The 17966-nt window shown below is 43.9% G+C and overlaps 2 protein-coding genes across 6 annotated transcripts in view; one reads left to right on the top strand and one right to left on the bottom strand.

The window, feature by feature from the left end:
• LOC123619528 (transcription factor Sp7) overlaps nucleotides 1-9134 on the bottom strand; it is a 32072-nt gene extending 22938 nt beyond the window's left edge. For 2 of the 5 annotated variants that reach the window (XM_074374773.1, XM_074374774.1), the window contains exons 1-2: nucleotides 8648-9038; nucleotides 7987-8286 (exon numbers count right to left, since the gene is read on the bottom strand). The gene's annotated coding sequence lies outside the window, so the exon portion shown is untranslated. Of the gene's footprint in view, nucleotides 1-7986; nucleotides 8287-8647 lie in introns of all 5 variants that reach the window. The other 3 variants (XR_012510585.1, XR_012510586.1, XM_074374775.1) reach the window with 3 other exon arrangements.
• A 4404-nt stretch (nucleotides 9135-13538) lies between these two features.
• The window catches only part of SP1 (Sp1 transcription factor), a 35021-nt gene continuing 30593 nt past the window's right edge, over nucleotides 13539-17966 (top strand). Inside the window, exons 1-3 of the mRNA XM_074374772.1 lie at nucleotides 13539-13669; nucleotides 14752-14909; nucleotides 15244-16759. Of these exons, the coding sequence (XP_074230873.1) occupies nucleotides 13663-13669; nucleotides 14752-14909; nucleotides 15244-16759 (1681 nt within the window). The 5' untranslated portion in view covers nucleotides 13539-13662. The remainder of the gene's footprint in view (nucleotides 13670-14751; nucleotides 14910-15243; nucleotides 16760-17966) is intronic.

Here is a 17966-nt window from a genome sequence, read left to right as displayed (position 1 = left end):
AGAATATAATTAACTTGTTGACTTTGCATATAGATTAGGGGAAAAAAAGATTCTGTATTCCAGGCTCTCGTGTCTCTATTTAAAATTCTTCAAAATTTCTTCATAATCTAGAAGATAAAGTTCAAGGCTCTCCTGTGTCTAGAACTTATGTCCAGCAATACTTAGCTGCTTTGCCTTTGCTCTCTGTCTGGAATATCCTTGTTTCTGCCTTTGCTTTCAACTCTGGCTGCATATTGAAATGACTTTATAAGCTTTAAAAATGTATAAATGCAGAGAAAGATAAATACTGTATGTTTCCACTTATATGTGGAATCTAAAAAACAAGACAAACAAAACAGAAACAGACTCAGATACAGAGAACAAAGTAGTGGTTACCGGAAGGGAGAGGGCTGGGGTGAGGGGTGAAGTGGGTGAAGGGGATTAAGAGGTACAAACCATCAGTTACAAAATAAAAAGTCACAGGGTTGTAATGTACCACACAGGGAATATAGTCAATATTTTATAATGACTGAAAAAATGTATACATGTCTGAGCCTCAATCAATCCCAGAAGTACTGATTTAATCGGACTGGAGTGGGGCCACATATGGGTATTTTTTAAAAGATCCTCAGGTAGGTTAAGAATCACGATCTACTCAGTTCAGGTGTTTCCAGGCTGGATTAGGGGCCCCTTATCACTGTGCAGTTTCTATTGTCTGATTTTCTGAACAGTTCATCTCAGCCTAGTGGGATTGATTGAGCCTTTTATGTCTCACTCTTCTGCTTCAAACCTTGTAATGGCTTCCCTTTCCCCCAAGATAAAATCTAGACTTCTTAAGGAATCCTACAATTCCTATTGTTCCTGGCTTAACTTTAATGCATCCATCCATTCAACCTTTATCAGTGTCTGTTATAAGCCAGGCACTCCAGTAGACAGTGGGGACAAAGAGGCCAATAAGAACAGCACAGTCTTTTCTCTCATGGAACTTATAATTTGGGGGAAAAACAAAAGTTGAATGAGTAATTACAGGGTTATATGGACCCTACGTCTGTTTTAGAAATTGGGGAAGGAAGGATTCCCTGAGGAGTTAAGAGTTAAACTGGGTCCAGAAAGGTGATTGGAAGTTAGGAGGGGGTGGAGGGAGAAAGGGGTGTTCCAGGCAGAAGGAGCTGCATAATTAAGGACAATGGGTTGGGGATGATCACGGCATGTTGCAAGAATGAAACATGTATGAACTAGGAGGAGGAAACCGTGGCCAAACTTGAAGACCAGATGACTCAGAGCCTTACAGGCCAAGTTAAGGTTGGGGAATTTATCCCAAGGGTGCTGGAAAGCCTTGAAAAGGTTTAAGCCGGGAAGTATAATACAATCAGATGAGCTTTTTAAAGAAGACTTTCTTCGGGTATATAGTGGAGCACACACTGGGTTTGAGTGTTTCAAAATCTCATCGGCCTCTTCCTTGCAGATAATATTTTGGAGTCTTTTACTGGTAGTTAAATTCATCTGTTGTGACTTGTTTATGTTAGCCAAATGATTGGAATGTGATTCTATTTACAAACTCCTGGGAATGGCAGTGGAATTCCTCACTGTCCTTGGGTCATTCAGTAAACACCCTGAGGGCCCAGGTCCAGGTGCTGGGGATACCAAGATACAGAAAGAAAGAAAGATTTGATCTGCAAAAAGTAAGTTCTATTGCAGAGATAACAATAAAGTTAAAAGGCAACTGATGAGAAAATATTTCTAATATTTTTAAAAAAGGGTTAGTAGTATTTATGTATATTTTAAAATGTAAGATAGTATAGCAATTTTAGAAAACAGTTTAGCAATTTCTTATAAAGTAAAACATACATTTACCATAAGACCCAGCCATTCCACTCCTAGGTATTCTACCCAAGAGAAATAAAACATACCCACACAGAGGAGGGAGGTTATAGCTCAACTGGTAAAGCCCATGCGGGAGATTCTGGGTTCAATCCCCAGTATTTCCTCTATAAATAAATAAACCTATAAACCTAATTACTCCCTCCCCCCAAAAAAGCAAAAAACAAAACAAAACACCCCCCTCCCCCCGCAAAATCCCACACAGAGACTTGTAAGGGATTCATAGCAGCTTTATTCACAATAGTCAAAATACTGGAGACAACTCAATTGTCCATCAAAAGGCAGAGGGATGAACAAACTGTGGTATTTTCATAAATGGAATACTACTAAGTAATAACAGGGAACAAGCTACTGATATACCCAACAGTGTGGAAGAAGCTAGAGCAAAACAAAAGGTACATACTGTATGATTCCATTTCTGCAAAACCCTAAAAAAAACAAATCTAATTCTTTCCTAGAATCAAATCTAGAAATCAGAAAGCAGGCCAGTGGCTGCCTGGGGGCTGAGGTGAGGGATGGGTTGGTATGGACTGTTTGAGGGAATGGAGCATAGGGAACTTTTAGGGTAATGTTCTATGTCTTGATTGTTGTGATGGTTACACTGGTGTATATGTTTATCTAAGCTCATCAAAATGTACCTTGAAAATGGGTGCATTTTACTGTGTAAAAATTATGCCTCACTACAGTTGATTTTTTTCTATCTCAAAAAATAAAACAAACAAAAAGAAAAAATTTGACATATTTTAACAAAGAATTAATATCTAATACAATAAAGAGCTTAAGTCAAACAATTCAACAGAAAAGTGGACAAAGGACATGAAAGGACAATTTAAAGAGGACAAAATACAAATGGACAATAACAGAAAAGACATTTGCCCTTGTAAATCTCAACCAGGAGAAAAATTTCGATAATGGCATTGTCAGATTGACAACAATTTTCAAAACTGGTGAGAATTCAGGGAAACTACGCCTTTCACAGCATTGGTATGAGTGTAATCATAAATAGTTTTGGAAGATAATTTGGCAGTGTATCAAAATTTTAAATGTTTTTAATCTCAACTCTATAATTCCATCTAAGAATCTATACCAATAATCCAGTACTTCTGTGCCCTGGGATTCCTACCATACCTCAACTATTCCCTGGAGTAAATATTCTTTTTTGTTTGTTTTGTTTTCTTGTTTTTGGTAGGGGAGGTGATTAAGTTTGTTTACTATTTATTTTTTCTTAGAGGAGGAGGTACTAGAAATTGAACCCAGGACCTCATGCATGCTAAACATGTGCTCTACCCCTTGAGCTATCCCCTCCTCCCTAGAGTAAATACTCTGGTTTCCTCATTTTATAGATAAGGTAAGGAAGGAAGGAAAGAAGGTTAAGTGACTCACCCAAGGTCATATAGCTAGTAGGTGTCAGAACCTGGATTCACACCTGTCTCCAGAATCAGTGCTCTATACAGCTTTCCGTCTCCTAAATGCCCCACATGGGCATAAATATATAAATACAAAGATGTTTGCTACAGGAGAGTTTGAAAAATTATGAACAGATGAAACTAATGAAAAGATTTTCAGCATATTTTGTTAAGTAGAAAAAAAGCAAGCTATAGAATATTATAATATCTACTTCAAAAAATACCAGCAACAAAGAATATATGTGAATATAGCAAGTAAGTTCTCAAAAGAGCAAACATCATATGACATCACTTATATGTGGAATCTAAAAAAAGAAAAAAAGATAAAAATTTTGTTTACAAACCAGAAGTAGACATAGAAAATAAACTGTGGTTACAGGGCAGGGGAAGGGAGGGGAGGGATAGATTAGGAGTCTGGAATTAACAGATACACACTACTATATATAAAACAGATAAACAACAAAGACCTACTGTATAGCACAGGGAACTATATTCAATTTCTTATAATGAGCTTTAACAGAAAAGAAACTGAAAAAATATATATACGTATATGAATTGCTTTGCTGTACACCTGAAACTAACATTGTAAATTGACTACACTTCAATAAAAAATAAGAATAAAAAATAGAGAGCAGAGTTTTCACTGTTGTCTTTTTTTTTGGTGGGGGGGGTAATTAGATTTATTTATTTATTTAATGGAGGTACTGAGGATTGAACCCAGGATCTTGTGCTTATTAAGCATTCACTCTGCCACTGAGCTATACCCTCTCCTCCCCACTGTTGTCTTTATTGTCACACAAGAACAGTATCTAGCACATAGCAGATGTTGAGTAAATATCTGTTGGATGTATATAAATATATGTAAATACATAGAAAAGGGATTGAAAAGCTGCAGATCACACTGTCAACTGGTCAAGGTGGTCCCCTACCCTGGAAGAAGACAGAATGGTGTGTGTAGGGGGGTAGGATAATGATGTGAAATGTGCACATACCCACTAAACTGTTTCAATCTTATACAAAGACATGATGTTCATGTTACTTGGGTAGTAAAAAAAACCAAACAGACTTTTTAAAAGCCCCACAACAAAAGCAAAAAAGACTGACTACCTTTCCATTTAATTTCTCTGCAACACTTCAGGTAAGAAACAATATTCTCATTTTATAGATGAGGCAACTAAGGCTCAGAGAGGTTAGGTAACTTGCCTCAAGTTACAGTTTCTAACCCTGGATGTGAACTTTGACCTGTGGCTCCATGACCCAGATTCCCGTTCCCACCACTGTTTGTAAATGTACAGATAAGTAAGTGCAACAAAGTGTTGAAAGCTGCAAGGTGGAAGACAGCAGAGGTTGCAGTGGTGGCACATTTGGAGAAGCGTGGCCAATCCTACAGAGAGAAGGGATAATTCTAAAACGGAGTTCAGAGATGAAGCTTGATCTAAGACTTGAAAAGTGAGTTCTTGAACCCCTACCGGGGACAGGCACTTCAGGCACATACTTATATGTGTATCAGTGGATGTCCTGGAGGAGACCATTTGGACTATTTCATGAATCATAAGCAGTTAACTGGGGATGGCTGGAGCTTTGCTTATTTCTCTAGGTGAAAGGCAGGGCCTGGGAAGATTTGATTTGATTTGTACCAGATGATGAGCTTTGTCTTATCAATGAGCTAAGACTCCCTGGGGTCTATTTTGAAAAGGATCAACCTAGAGGCAAGAAATCCATTCTCTATAGTAACATCATCAAGTAAACAATGCTGGGGATGGGATGCCTGATTAAGATAGTAGTTAGGGATGAATGGACAAAGAAGATGTGGTGTTGTATGCAGTGGAGTGTTGCTCAACCTTAAAGAAGAATGAAATAACACCATTTGCAGCAACATAGATGACCTATAGATTATCATATTAAGTAGGGTAGGTCAGACAGAGAAATACACATATTGTGTGATGTTGCTTATGAGTGGAATCTTAAAAAAAGAAAAACAAGATACAAATGACTTATTTACAAACCAGAAATAGACCCAGAAACATAGAAAATAAACTATGGTTACCAAAGGGGAAAGTGGTCAGGGTGGGGGATGGTGGGGAGAGGGACAAATTAGGAGTTTGGGATTAGCAGATAAAAACTACTATATACAGAATAGATAAAAAACAAGTACCTACTGGATAGCATAGGGAACTATATTCGATATCTTGTAGTAGCTTATGGTGAAAAAGAAAATGAAAACGAATGTATGTATATTCATGTAGGACTGAAGCACTGTGCTGTACACCAGAAATTGACACAACATTGAAAACTGACTATACTTCAATAAAAAAAGTTAAAAAAAATCTTATAATAACCTATAATGGAAAATAATCTGAGAAATAATATATGTATAACTGAATCACTTTGCTGTACACCTGAAACTAACACAACATTGTACATCAACTATACTTCAATTAAAAAAATTTAAAAGATAGTGGTTAGCGATATGGAGAGAGAGGAAGGGATGAATCTGAAAGATATTTGTGGAATAAGATCATCATTGGCACTCGACTAAATACTGCTGTGAGTGAGGATTGGGGGCAGGGGTCTGAAGAGAGTACAAGTTTGTTGGGGAGAAAACTGGGCACAAGGTCCTTTAAAAAGGGGTCCATTGAGCAATTATACTTCAATTAAAAAAAAAAAGGGATTGCTTGTGTATGCATTTCCTCCTATCTTCTCCAGGATCTGGTGCCCTGTCTCGCAGAGAACATGTTCAGTACTGACTGAAACAACACAGCAGAGAGACTGGCTTTGGTCTGGGGTGGGACAGGGGAGCAGGGAATGGTTGGGGGTAAATAATCACATAAGCTGGGAGGCAGGAAGTTTTCCAGCCTACTGCCTCCCTCCTCAGCCTTGGTCAGAAGCCTGCCCCAGGGGGGATTGCTCCTATTTCCCCCAAGTCCCTTCCTTCCCTGCCTTTGCCACACAGTGTGGTGGATGCTGACTGGCTCAGACCTGGGTGGCTGCAGTGTGTGGAGGAGTGTCTCCCTCAAATTCTGTTACCACCACCCAGAAACGGATTCTAAAAAGGGGCCTCAGGAGAAGCCTCAGACTTCTACTCCCCTGCTCTCAATCACCAAACCTTGAGATGTATGGCAAGAGGTGGCACGTCTTTGGCACTCTGCCACAGGCTGATGTGGCAAGGGAAGCGGGGAGAGAAGGTGTGAACTCCAGCAGAAAGGAAAGGAGGTCAGGAGCCTGAGACTTGGTATGTGAAAGAAGAAAGGAGCCAGGAGGAATTTTAATTATTATTATCTAATTAATTATCTAATTTTTAAAAAACTATTTGTATTAATAAAAAATCATTTAAATCAGAATAGAGAAGAAAATGAATCTGATATAACTACCACCTGGACTTAACAATTATGAATATTTGCCCTATTTAGGTCAGTTTTTTTTTAAGTATTTTAGTATAATTTACACACATTATGAGTTGAACCCTTAAATATTCCAATATGCATTGCTAATAAAAGCATATTGTTATATCCATTATCATGCCCCCTAAATTCACAATCACTTCTTAATATCATTGAATACACAGCCCATATTCAAATTTTCCCAACTGTCTCCAAAATGTCTTTTTACCTTTGTTTTGTTCAAAATAGGATCACGTTGCATGTGCTTGTTTTGCTTCTTCAGTTTCTTTAAGCAAGAGAAGCTCTTCCTCCTCCTTTTCTGTGCCAATGACTTGTTGAAGAAACAAAGTGAGATGCCTTGCAAACTGCTCTACCTTTTGGGGTTTGCTTTGTGTTTTCACTTACCTTGTTCCTCCAGTCCCCATATTTTCTGCAAACTGGAAATTAGCTCTAGAGACTTCTGTAGATTCAGGTTCAATACTCTTGGAAAGAATATTTGTTAGTGTTCTTCACACTGCCTTACATCAGAGCCACATAATGTACATGACTGGCCTGGTTCAGTGTCTTTGAAGCTGCTGGAGGAGGCCAAGCCTGAGGGGATCTAGGCATTCAGCCACCTCTGGACCTGACCTGAAATCTGAGCTCTGAGGGACCCCAGCCTCTGTGGCTGCTGGCCTTAGCAGCACAGAGTGGTTTGAGGTCAGAGAGGGGGCACTCAGAGAAGCATCAGGTTAAGGTTGGCAGCTTGGAGTGGCTCAGTCCTTTGGCAGGATTGAGCAGAGGGTCCTGGGACAGAAATACTACACACGCAGCAGTGCCTCCCTTCAGCCCTGCTGTGTGCACCTTGCAGGAATGAGACTAACCAGACAAAATTGCCCAGGACTGGTGGCAGACTAACCATTCCAAGCCCTGTTTACTGTCCTGCACTGTCCTCTGTGGAGAGCAGGAAGCTTTCCTTTTTGCTCTGGGTCTTTTGGTGGTGGGCCTGGTGGTTGTGTGGCTCAGAGAAAATTCCTGACTTTGCTAGCTCAGTTTTTCTTGTTCTCAGGCTTCCAGGGTCTGCCTTAAATACTTTTTTTTCCCCATTTTATCACTTTTATTTTTTGTTTTTTTTAATTGAAGTATAGCCGATTTACAATGTGTTATTTTCTGGTGTACAGCATAGTGATTCAGTTATACATATTATATATGTTCTTTTTCATTATAGGCCATTACAAGGTATTGAATATGGTTCCCTGTGCTATATAGTAGGACCTCATTGTTTATTTATTTTGTATAGTAGTTATCTATGAATCCTGAGCTTCCAATTTATCCCTCCCCACTCCCTTTCCCCCGGTTACCTTAAGTTTGTTTTCTGTGTCTGTGAGGAAATACTCCTTGACTGATCGTAAACTTTAGAATGTCAGTGCTGGAAGAAACCTTGTGGATCATCTAGACCAGCCCTTCACTGAAGAATCCTCATTCTCCCTCATCCTTCTTACAAACAGCTACATGTAAGATGGTGAAACCAGGATGGTACCATGTATTTCCCCAGACTTCAGTCATTCACACTCCACTTCCACCTTCTTATTTTTATCATGATCAGGTTCTCCTTGTTCCGCAGTATAGGGATATTTTTTTCTTCATCCTAACAGTAACACCTGTGAAATGACAGGTTTGATATGTAGTTCAATTTCTTTCCAAAATTTTATTGAAAGCTTACGGAAATGTTCAATGCCCCCATACTTTGGGAAATGCTGGAGTAGAACAGGCATCAGTGAGTCCCACCTAACTCTGCCTTGAGACCTTGGTCGGACACACCTCTCAAGTTCTAAATTTATTTCCCCATCAGTAAGAAAGAGACACCATACTATCTACAGGTATTAGTTACTAGTCTGGCTGGGACTGCCTGAAGGTAAGTTCTTCCCGGAAGACGCCCAGGGACCCCTGTCCAGGCACCTCTGATCATCTGCTGCGGTGGGGGAGGGGAGAGCAGAGAGAAGCAGGCCTGGTAAAGGTTACCTCTAGGCTGGGCATCAGCGTCAGGGCAGCGGTGGGAAAACCGCTCTCGGAGGCAAAAGTCTGCGAAGCTCCCACCCTCTCCACATCTCCCTGGGCACCCCAAGAAGGCCTGAACATGGTGTTCCAGGGCCTCCCCCCCCAACAAGAACCACCCACTCGCCCTGGGGACAGTGAAAACTTCCGGAAGAAGAGAGAAGTCAGGTGTCAGGCCTCTACGAACTTCAGCTGGCTTCTGGGGCTCAAGGGAGGGAGGGCAAAGCAGGAAGGAGGGGTTTGCGGTTGGGGAGAGCCAGATGGTCCACCCATAGCCGGAAACTGGGGGTGGAGAGGCCCCGGCCCGGCCCACACCAGTCTTCCAGCTCCTTGCTGGGCCCGAGAGGCCGGCAAGCCCCACCCCGCTCCTCTGGGCACCTCATGGCCCTGGCGGGTTTGTTTATGAATGCAACTCCCTCCTTCCTCAGCCCGGCCCTCCGCCCGCCCTTCGGGTGGCCCCAATTCCGTGGGAGGGGGGAAACCGGGCCAGCCCCTGGCCGACAACCCCCCCCCGCCCCGTCCCCCTCCCCCCCCCCGCCCCGTCCCCCTCCCCTTCCTTCCTCCAGCCGCGGCTGTTGATGCCTGGAGAGGGCAGATCCTTTTTATAGACCTGTTGAGCCTGTCCGGGCCATCCTCCCTTCTGGGAGTGAGAAGCTGGGGGGTGGTGTAGCTCTCTCCTCAACTCTGGACTCTGGAGGGGACTCAGGGCTTCTTGTCCCAGGAGAGGAAGGAAAAAAGGAAACTGCTTCATTTTTTGGTTAAAAGAGGAACTTCTTTTTTCTTTCTAATGCTGAACTGCCAGGCAGGACCCCAGTCACCCTTGGGATGCAGAGGTCCGGGTCCGGGTGGAGTGGGGGTGACTGGTGAGGGTAACTTGGCAGTAAGTAAGCACCTGCTTCCTTCCAGGTCTGGTGAGCTGAGGAGCCTGAGGGGTTTGGATGTTTGGGGGAGGGAAATAGTTTGATTACGTGTTTGTTTCAAGCTGGAGTCCCTAGGGGTCAGATTTAAATGTTCAGTGATGCTTTCTGCTAGTTCTAGGCTCCTCTCTTGAGTCTCCCAGGGGGCTCTTCTAGCTCTCAAAAATGCAGATGGATCCTGGAATTAGTTTCTTAGCAGTTTCTCTTCCTCTTCCCCACCATGCCTTAAACCACTTCTCGTTTAATAGCTATAGTTGAAAGCTTACTGAGAGGGAAGATTACAATGATGGTAAAAAGAGAATTTGAATCATTTGTGTATTTTAATTTGTAAAATGTTCACATTACCAGATTCCTAAGTGGGAAATTGCTAAAAACAAAGAGTAGCTTCAAAATCAGGTTTAACTGGTGAAAGGCAACCAACTGAAGCTGAGCATCAGTCCTTGGCATTGTAATATCTGGAGATACATTCAGGATTTGGGGGACTAGGTTTCCCCTTCCATTTATCAAGTGTTTACTAGGTGTCAACTATATCCCAGGCCTTGAGGATACAAAGTGAAAAGGCATCATCCTCGCCCTCAGATTACTGTGTCTGGTTGGAGGAGATGTGACATTTAGATACCTCTAATGGACGTATGTGAAAAGCATGTGGGGAGGTTATAGATCAGTGGTAGAGCACATGCTTAGCATGCATGAAGTCCTGGGTTCAATCCCCAGTACCCTGGTTAAAACAAATAATAATAAATAAATCTAATTACCCTCCACCGCAAAACAATCAAACAAACAAAAAGAGCATAGTGGACAGAGTATTCAATAACTGGGAAAGACTTGTAGGAATGTAGGAAAGACTTCATTAGAAATCGTTCTTATTAAAAATAAGAGTTATGAGCCCAGAAGGAGGACAAGCTCAATGAACTGTGGTTCTGAACTTTGGAGACGCAAGAAAGCATACTTTTGGGGAAAACTTCAATAAAGAACAAAGTGAAGGGTAAGAGAGTATAATGGACAGTTATGGAAGATGATCCTGAATAGGTGCAGGGCAAACCACTGACTGCCACTCTGGAACAGTACTGCTTAAGTGGCTTTGAAGCAAGACAACTCTCAAATAATCCACACTGCTTTTTAAACACAGTCATTAGGAGTTATTTAAGTGATTTCATAAATGGTTATGTAGACACACTTGAAATAAGTTTATTTTTTGTTTTTTCATTTTGTTTAGTCTAAAGAAAATTGGTTCAGGTTTTCACAGATGAATTGGACAAGATGGATCATGTTCTTTTGCTCCTGGGATCTATCAGTAAACAAGCTTATGTTGAGGACATCCCTGACTAGGCAGGTTCCGAATTCTGTCTTGTCCTGGAGAAGCAAGAGAGAGTATTGTGAAAAGGATGATGGCTGTAGAATTTCTGAGTCTAAATCTAGGCCTTTTCTTCACTACCTGGAATTAAATCAAACCCTAGTTCCCATTTCAGGCTTAGACTAGCTTAGAACTGGGGAAAAAACACAAGCTTTGGAACCAAACAAAACAGTCATAGTTTAACTGAAGTATCTGAGCCTCAGTTTTCTCATCTGTATAAGAGGATGACAATTTCTTAAAATGGTTGAAACATTTAAGTAAGACAATACACGTGATGTGTTCAGAGGACTGCTCCAGAAAGTTAGTTCCTCCTCCCTCCCCGCCTGCCAGTTTGGGTGTGGTCTTTTGCTAAACACACTAAACAGCTGCTGGAATCTCTAGAGCTTGGTTTACAAAGATGAGTAATGCAGTTTCTTCCCTCCAGGAAGTTTCTTTCCTTCTGGAAGTTTCTTCTCTGAGTTTCTTTCCTTCGTGTTTCTTAATCTCTGATTTATAGACTAATGGAAGAGCTACTTTAAAATGCATATTCTCAAGCCCCACCTGAGAATCTCATTTAGTAGGTGTGAGATGGGGTCTAGGAATTTACCTTTTTAAAGAAACAGTCCAGAGGATATGGACAAAGACCCTGATATTATATTTTGAAAACCTTTGATCTGGGGAGACATGCTATTAATGGAAATGCAATGTGATGTTTTATAAAAAAGTTATAGAAGGGAATGATACTGAGACAGGAGGGAAGGGGGCATGAGAACTGTCCTGGAAGTATGGGCAGGATTTTTTTCAGGACCTAAAAGGTAAAAGTAAAACATTTTTGTAACTTAAATTTTTTTTAATTAAGCCCATTTTTATAAATAGTTACACAAGGCACTACTTTATTCACTTTAAGAACCTGCAGAAAACTTTGTGGAACTATTCTGGATTGGTATCTGGCACTACAATTCATTAGCTTTGTGATCTTGGGCAAGTTACTTCCCAGCCTCCATTTCTTCACTTACAAAAACACATATCTGTAATACCTACTAATATCTTACTTATGAGAATGACATAAGGAATGCAAGATGCTTAGCTGACCTAGGCACCTAACACTGTAGGAATTCACCTTCTCTAGATCTTGCCCAAAGCAGCAGAGGTCTGTTTTCGGGGAATCCAGACTTTAAAGACTGACGTGACTACCATAACACGAAGTGCTGAGTTGTAAGTTACGAAGTGACACATATAAAATCCAAGTGGGAAAGAGAATGTTATTGACAAGCCACCTAGGCTGCCATCACCGAACTAGGATAAAGGAGTGTTAGAATGGGAGGCCACAAATTCAGGTGTCTCAGGAAAAATTTTTAACCTTTGTAGTCGCAAAAAAGCTGGAACTCTTATCTTGCTATCGTGCTTTATGTCAGAGGGTATTTACAATTAAGGAGTGGGGAAGTGGCTTACAGGACCTTGACTCTGGGAGGTTCTCCAAAATACTGCAGCCTCGAAAGCAAGCTCTTGAAAAGTTAACCCGCCATTAAGTAGATAGCACTTTTGTCTGGGGGAACTTAATAAAATGGCGTTTGCTGGAGTCTCACAAAGACCTTGCAAACTGGTCAGCATTAACTGATTGTGTGAGCGCCCTCGCCAGATCTCGTTTCGCCTGCACCCACAGGGCTTAAACCACATTCAGAGGCGTCCGCCTGCCTGCCTGCCTGCCCACCCGGGAGGGGTGAGACTTGAGAGGTACTTTTAAGAGTGATTAAATGAAGACTCAAACGAGCCCTGGTGGTGAGGCCGAACTGAGCGCCGAATGGCTCAGCCCGGACACTTGTTGAGCCGCAGGACTCTGCGAAAGCGTTGCCACCTAACCACTGTAAAGACAGCCCCTGAAGAGGGCCAAAATGGCGACGGGCTCCTCTTGGCACAGCCCTGTTCCCTCCCTGACGACTGGCGGCTCTAGTAACGCCCATTGGCCAAGTTGGAGGCGGTGCCTGGATTCCCCCGCCGCCTCATTGGACTGAGTAACTGAGGGAGACGCCAGTTCTCCTCTGCCCACTCTAAGTTCCCGCCCTCAGAATGCACAGGGCGTTTAATTGGCTTTTAGTTCACGTCAATTTACGTCCTAGCCTGTCTCTTTTCAGTGTTAATCCAATCATAAATTTCCTGGCTGCCCGCCTGATTTCTGATTGGTTTTGATCGGCTTCATCCTATCCCATTCCTGTCTACTTCTTACCTCCTCCCACCAGTACTTTGCCCAGGCACGTCCAGGGTTCTGGTTGGTCGTTGTTCTGTCACTCCAATAAAAGCTCTTCCTATCCCTACTACTCAGGGAGCCCGCCTGGCAGTTGACTGGTTTCTTTCCAAAGCCTATCATCTCTAGTTCCCGCCCATCTTCACTTCCTGCATGTTTCATTGGTCTTTAAAACTGAGAGGGCGCTCTTTCAGGGCGGACACCACGCACGCAACTTTGTCTTACACGCCTTAGAGAGCAACTGAGTCTTTCCATTGGGTCATCTGCCCGTCTTTCTTCTGCAAATCCCTCCTTTCTCCCTCCCTCATTGGGCGGGGCAGCAGTGAAGGGGCGGGGCCTAGGCTGGGCTTGTGGCGCTCTGCTCCCTCCTCCTTACCCCCCCCCTCCCTGTCCGGTCCGGGTTCGCTTGCCTCGTCAGCGTCCGCGTTTTTCCTGGCCCCCCCCAACCCCCCCGGCAGGACCCCCTTGAGCTCATCCCTCAGCTGCCACCATGAGCGGTAAGGATGAGTCCACTCCAAGCTTAGGGGTGGGAGGGAAGTGAGGGGGCGCGCGCGAGGGCCGACCGGGCGGTCCCCGCCGTGAGGGGGGGCGGGCGGGAGGCGGCGGCGGCGGCCTTGGTCCCGCCCGGGGCGGAGGGAAGGGAGGGAGAAGGGGCAGTGGCGGGGCCTCCGAGGAGGAGGGGGATGGGCCGCCCGCCCCGGGGGAGGGGGCAGCGTGGCCTCGCCCGCCCCCTGCCCGCCCCGGCCACGGGGGACGGGCTTTACCCCCCACTACTCGGCCGCCCGCCTGAGGCTCCTCCTGCCGGGGGTTGGAGCCGCGGGGGCGGCCCGAGCAGTGCAGGCCCCGCCCGTGCCAACCGCCTCCCTGGTCCGCCCTCTGGTCGCCGCCGGCCCCAAGGCCCTCCCCAACCCCCCCTACATTACCCCTCCCCCCCCGTAGGTTACCCCTCCCCCCTACCGTCCCGCCCTTTCCACGCCCCTCACCCCGAAACCGCCCTTTCCCTCAAGGGCCCGCTCTCTGTCAGCCCTGAAACCTACTGATTTCTAACCACTGGACCCCTTTAGCCCCTTACTAGTGTTAGAAATGATTCCCCACTCAAAACTTTTTATCTGTTCTTTTCCCCTTTCTCCTCCTCACCTCATGTTACTTTTTACACTTGGATTTTTCTCTTTCTCCGTCTCCTTTGACCCTAATTTTAGCAAGCTTTCCATCCACCCACATGTTGTTTTGTGTCTTACCTATCCTTATTTTTTTTCCCCAGGATACTTTCACTAAACTCTTTCAAACATGCCAACAGACCTTCACATTTTCTATACCACAAGCATCTTCTCAGTGTTTTCTGAGTTTAATTTTGTGCAAGGGAGAATTGAGGCCCAGTTTTGGCACCACCGAGCCTAGTTCACGTCCTACTCGTCCTACAACTGTCCCTTATCCCCCAATCCTCTTTTTTTTTTTTTTTTTTTTACACTGGTGCCTTTCACCTCCCTGTTAGTCATTTCTGTTTCATCATAGCCTGTTTAACCTTTCCTCACTTTATTCTTTTCCTTCCCCCAACTTTAAGTTATCTTTTTCTTTTTAGACCAAGATCACTCCATGGATGAAATGACAGCTGTGGTGAAGATTGAAAAAGGAGTTGGTGGCAATAATGGGGGCAATGGTAATGGTGGTGGTGCCTTTTCTCAGGCTCGAAGCAGCAGCACTGGCAGTAGCAGCAGCAGTGGAGGAGGAGGAGGGCAGGTAAGTGATGATTTGGACAGAGTGAGGAAGGTGTTGAGAGGATGTAGATATTCTTAGGTGATTGTCTTTTCACGGAAGAATTTTTAGGAAAGTGCTAAACCATTTTATAGATTGGGAAGTAAGCACAGAGACAGGTGACTTGAAGATCCCCAAAGATGAGAATTTCAGTAGTACAGACAGGTCAGGTTTTTGTTTTTTTTATTTATTTGGGTTTTTTTTTCCTCTTTATTTGTCTGCATTGTTTGGCTGGTTGGTTTTTTTTGTATAGTGCCCCCTGGGCTGGTAGTTGGGTGTCATTAAACTCCCTCCTTTCCTCTCCCTTATTTCTGTCCAGGAATCCCAGCCATCCCCTTTGGCTCTGCTGGCAGCAACTTGCAGCAGAATTGAGTCACCCAATGAAAACAGCAACAACTCCCAGGGCCCAAGCCAGTCAGGGGGCACAGGTGAGCTTGACCTCACAGCCACACAACTCTCCCAGGGTGCCAATGGCTGGCAGATCATCTCTTCCTCCTCTGGGGCCACCCCTACCTCAAAGGAACAGAGTGGCAGCAGTACCAATGGCAACAGTGGCAGTGAGTCTTCCAAGAATCGCACGGTCTCTGGTGGGCAGTATGTTGTGGCTGCCACCTCCAACCTACAGAACCAGCAAGTCCTGACAGGACTACCTGGAGTGATGCCTAATATTCAGTATCAAGTAATCCCACAGTTCCAGACTGTTGATGGGCAACAGCTGCAGTTTGCTGCCACTGGGGCCCAAGTGCAGCAGGATGGTTCAGGTCAGATACAGATCATACCAGGTGCAAACCAGCAGATCATCACAAATCGAGGAAGTGGAGGCAACATCATTGCTGCTATGCCAAATCTACTCCAGCAGGCTGTCCCCCTCCAAGGCCTGGCTAATAATGTACTCTCAGGACAGACTCAGTATGTGACCAACGTACCAGTGGCCCTGAATGGGAATATCACCTTGCTACCTGTCAACAGCGTTTCTGCAGCTACCTTGACTCCTAGCTCTCAGGCAGTCACGATCAGCAGCTCTGGGTCCCAGGAGAGTGGCTCACAGCCTGTCACCTCAGGGACTGCCATCAGTTCTGCCAGTTTGGTATCATCACAAGCCAGTTCCAGCTCCTTTTTCACCAATGCCAATAGCTACTCAACAACTACTACCACCAGCAACATGGGAATTATGAACTTTACCACCAGCGGATCAGCAGGGACCAACTCTCAAGGCCAGACACCGCAGAGGGTCAGTGGGCTACAGGGGTCTGATGCTCTGAACATCCAGCAAAACCAGACATCTGGAGGCTCACTGCAGGCAAGTCAACAGAAGGAGGGAGAGCAAAACCAGCAGACACAGCAACAGCAACAAATTCTTATCCAGCCTCAGTTAGTTCAGGGGGGACAGGCCCTCCAGGCCCTCCAAGCAGCCCCATTGTCTGGGCAGACCTTTACAACTCAAGCTATCTCCCAGGAAACCCTCCAGAACCTTCAGCTTCAGGCTGTTCCAAACTCTGGCCCCATCATCATCCGGACACCAACAGTGGGGCCCAATGGACAGGTCAGTTGGCAGACTCTTCAGCTGCAGAACCTCCAAGTTCAGAACCCACAGGCCCAGACAATCACCTTGGCCCCAATGCAGGGTGTTTCCTTGGGGCAGACCAGCAGCAGCAGTACCACCCTTACACCCATTGCCTCAGCTGCCTCCATCCCTGCCGGCACAGTCACTGTGAATGCTGCTCAACTCTCCTCCATGCCTGGCCTCCAGACCATTAACCTCAGCGCATTGGGTGCCTCAGGAATCCAGGTGCACCAGCTTCCAAGCCTGCCCTTGGCTATCGCAAATGCCTCAGGTAAGGCTTCAATCTTTTGCATTTATTTCCGGAACTACCTAGCATCTCAGCTGAAACTATTGAGTCTAACGAAGGGAGTAGAACCTTTTGAGGGTAACAGTTTCTTGAGAGCAAGTCAGTTAGAGAAACAGCAATGATTCTCTTTAAATCATTTGAAATTGACATGATGGAAACTTTTTTATTTCTTCAGGTAATCAGATGAGAAAGGAGCACTTCTGGGCAATGTTCTTGGGGGTCTCTGTACTTCCAGTGCCTTTGGTGCTACGGAACAAGGGTTGGCAAACTTTTTCTCTAAAAGGCCAGATAGTAAATATTTCAGGCCTTGTGGGCTACATGTGATCTCTGTTACAGGTACTTTTTTGTTTGTTTTTTACAACCCTTTAAAAATGTAAAACTGTTCTTACCTTGAAGGCTTTATTTGGCCTGGGGGCTTACTCCTGTGGATAGGAAGTTATTATAAACTTAACCTATTTTTAGGACAGTAAGTCATCAGATATTTCTCGTGAATTGTAAGCAAGGGAACTGTGATACAATGGATTCCAAAGGATTTTTCAACAAAATAAGTTCCCTGGTTAATCTTTAGTTAACCAGAGTAACCTATCCTCTGAGCAAGCTGGTTAATCAAGGTTTAATTTTTTAAAATTCTACTTACCTTGAAAGTACTAATTTTTTTTCTAATGTATATTTGTAATAAGTTTCCTAGGTGATTCTCATACTGCCTAGGTAAGAGGAGCACTTCCTAGGTTGCTTTGAAAGTAGTGAATGGTTGAAAAGGGAGGGGAGAAAAAAAGAAAAAGGAGGGGAAAGAAAAGGAGTGGGGCTTGGAATGGAGTTGGGAGGTGGAGTTGAGAGGAGTTAGGAATAAGGAGAACTTTGTAGGGGAAAAAGAGTCGTCAGGGAAAAAGTATATATTAGAATGTATGTTGAGTCAGTTAACGCTACTATTCAGTCATTTATTTTGAACTGTGTTCACTGTTGGTTAATTTGAAATTTAAAACATCTTTTTAAAAAGGTAAAAGTTCATTTAGAATTTGTCATTTTAAATTCCATTGTCACAGAACTAATCTTAAATAAAGCACAATAAGGATACATATACATTTTTATATTCTGGCATGATATGTAGAAATGATGGGAAATAGCTTAATACCACTGAACATCTACTTCTGTTGGAGTATGTGTAGGTTTATTAATTGTTTACTTTTATTAT

Source organism: Camelus bactrianus, chromosome 12, assembly GCF_048773025.1.
Source record: "Camelus bactrianus isolate YW-2024 breed Bactrian camel chromosome 12, ASM4877302v1, whole genome shotgun sequence".
In the NCBI taxonomy this organism is placed as follows: domain Eukaryota; kingdom Metazoa; phylum Chordata; class Mammalia; order Artiodactyla; family Camelidae; genus Camelus; species Camelus bactrianus.
Note: the sequence above shows the minus strand (reverse complement) of the source record. Positions and strands in the feature narration are given on the sequence as shown.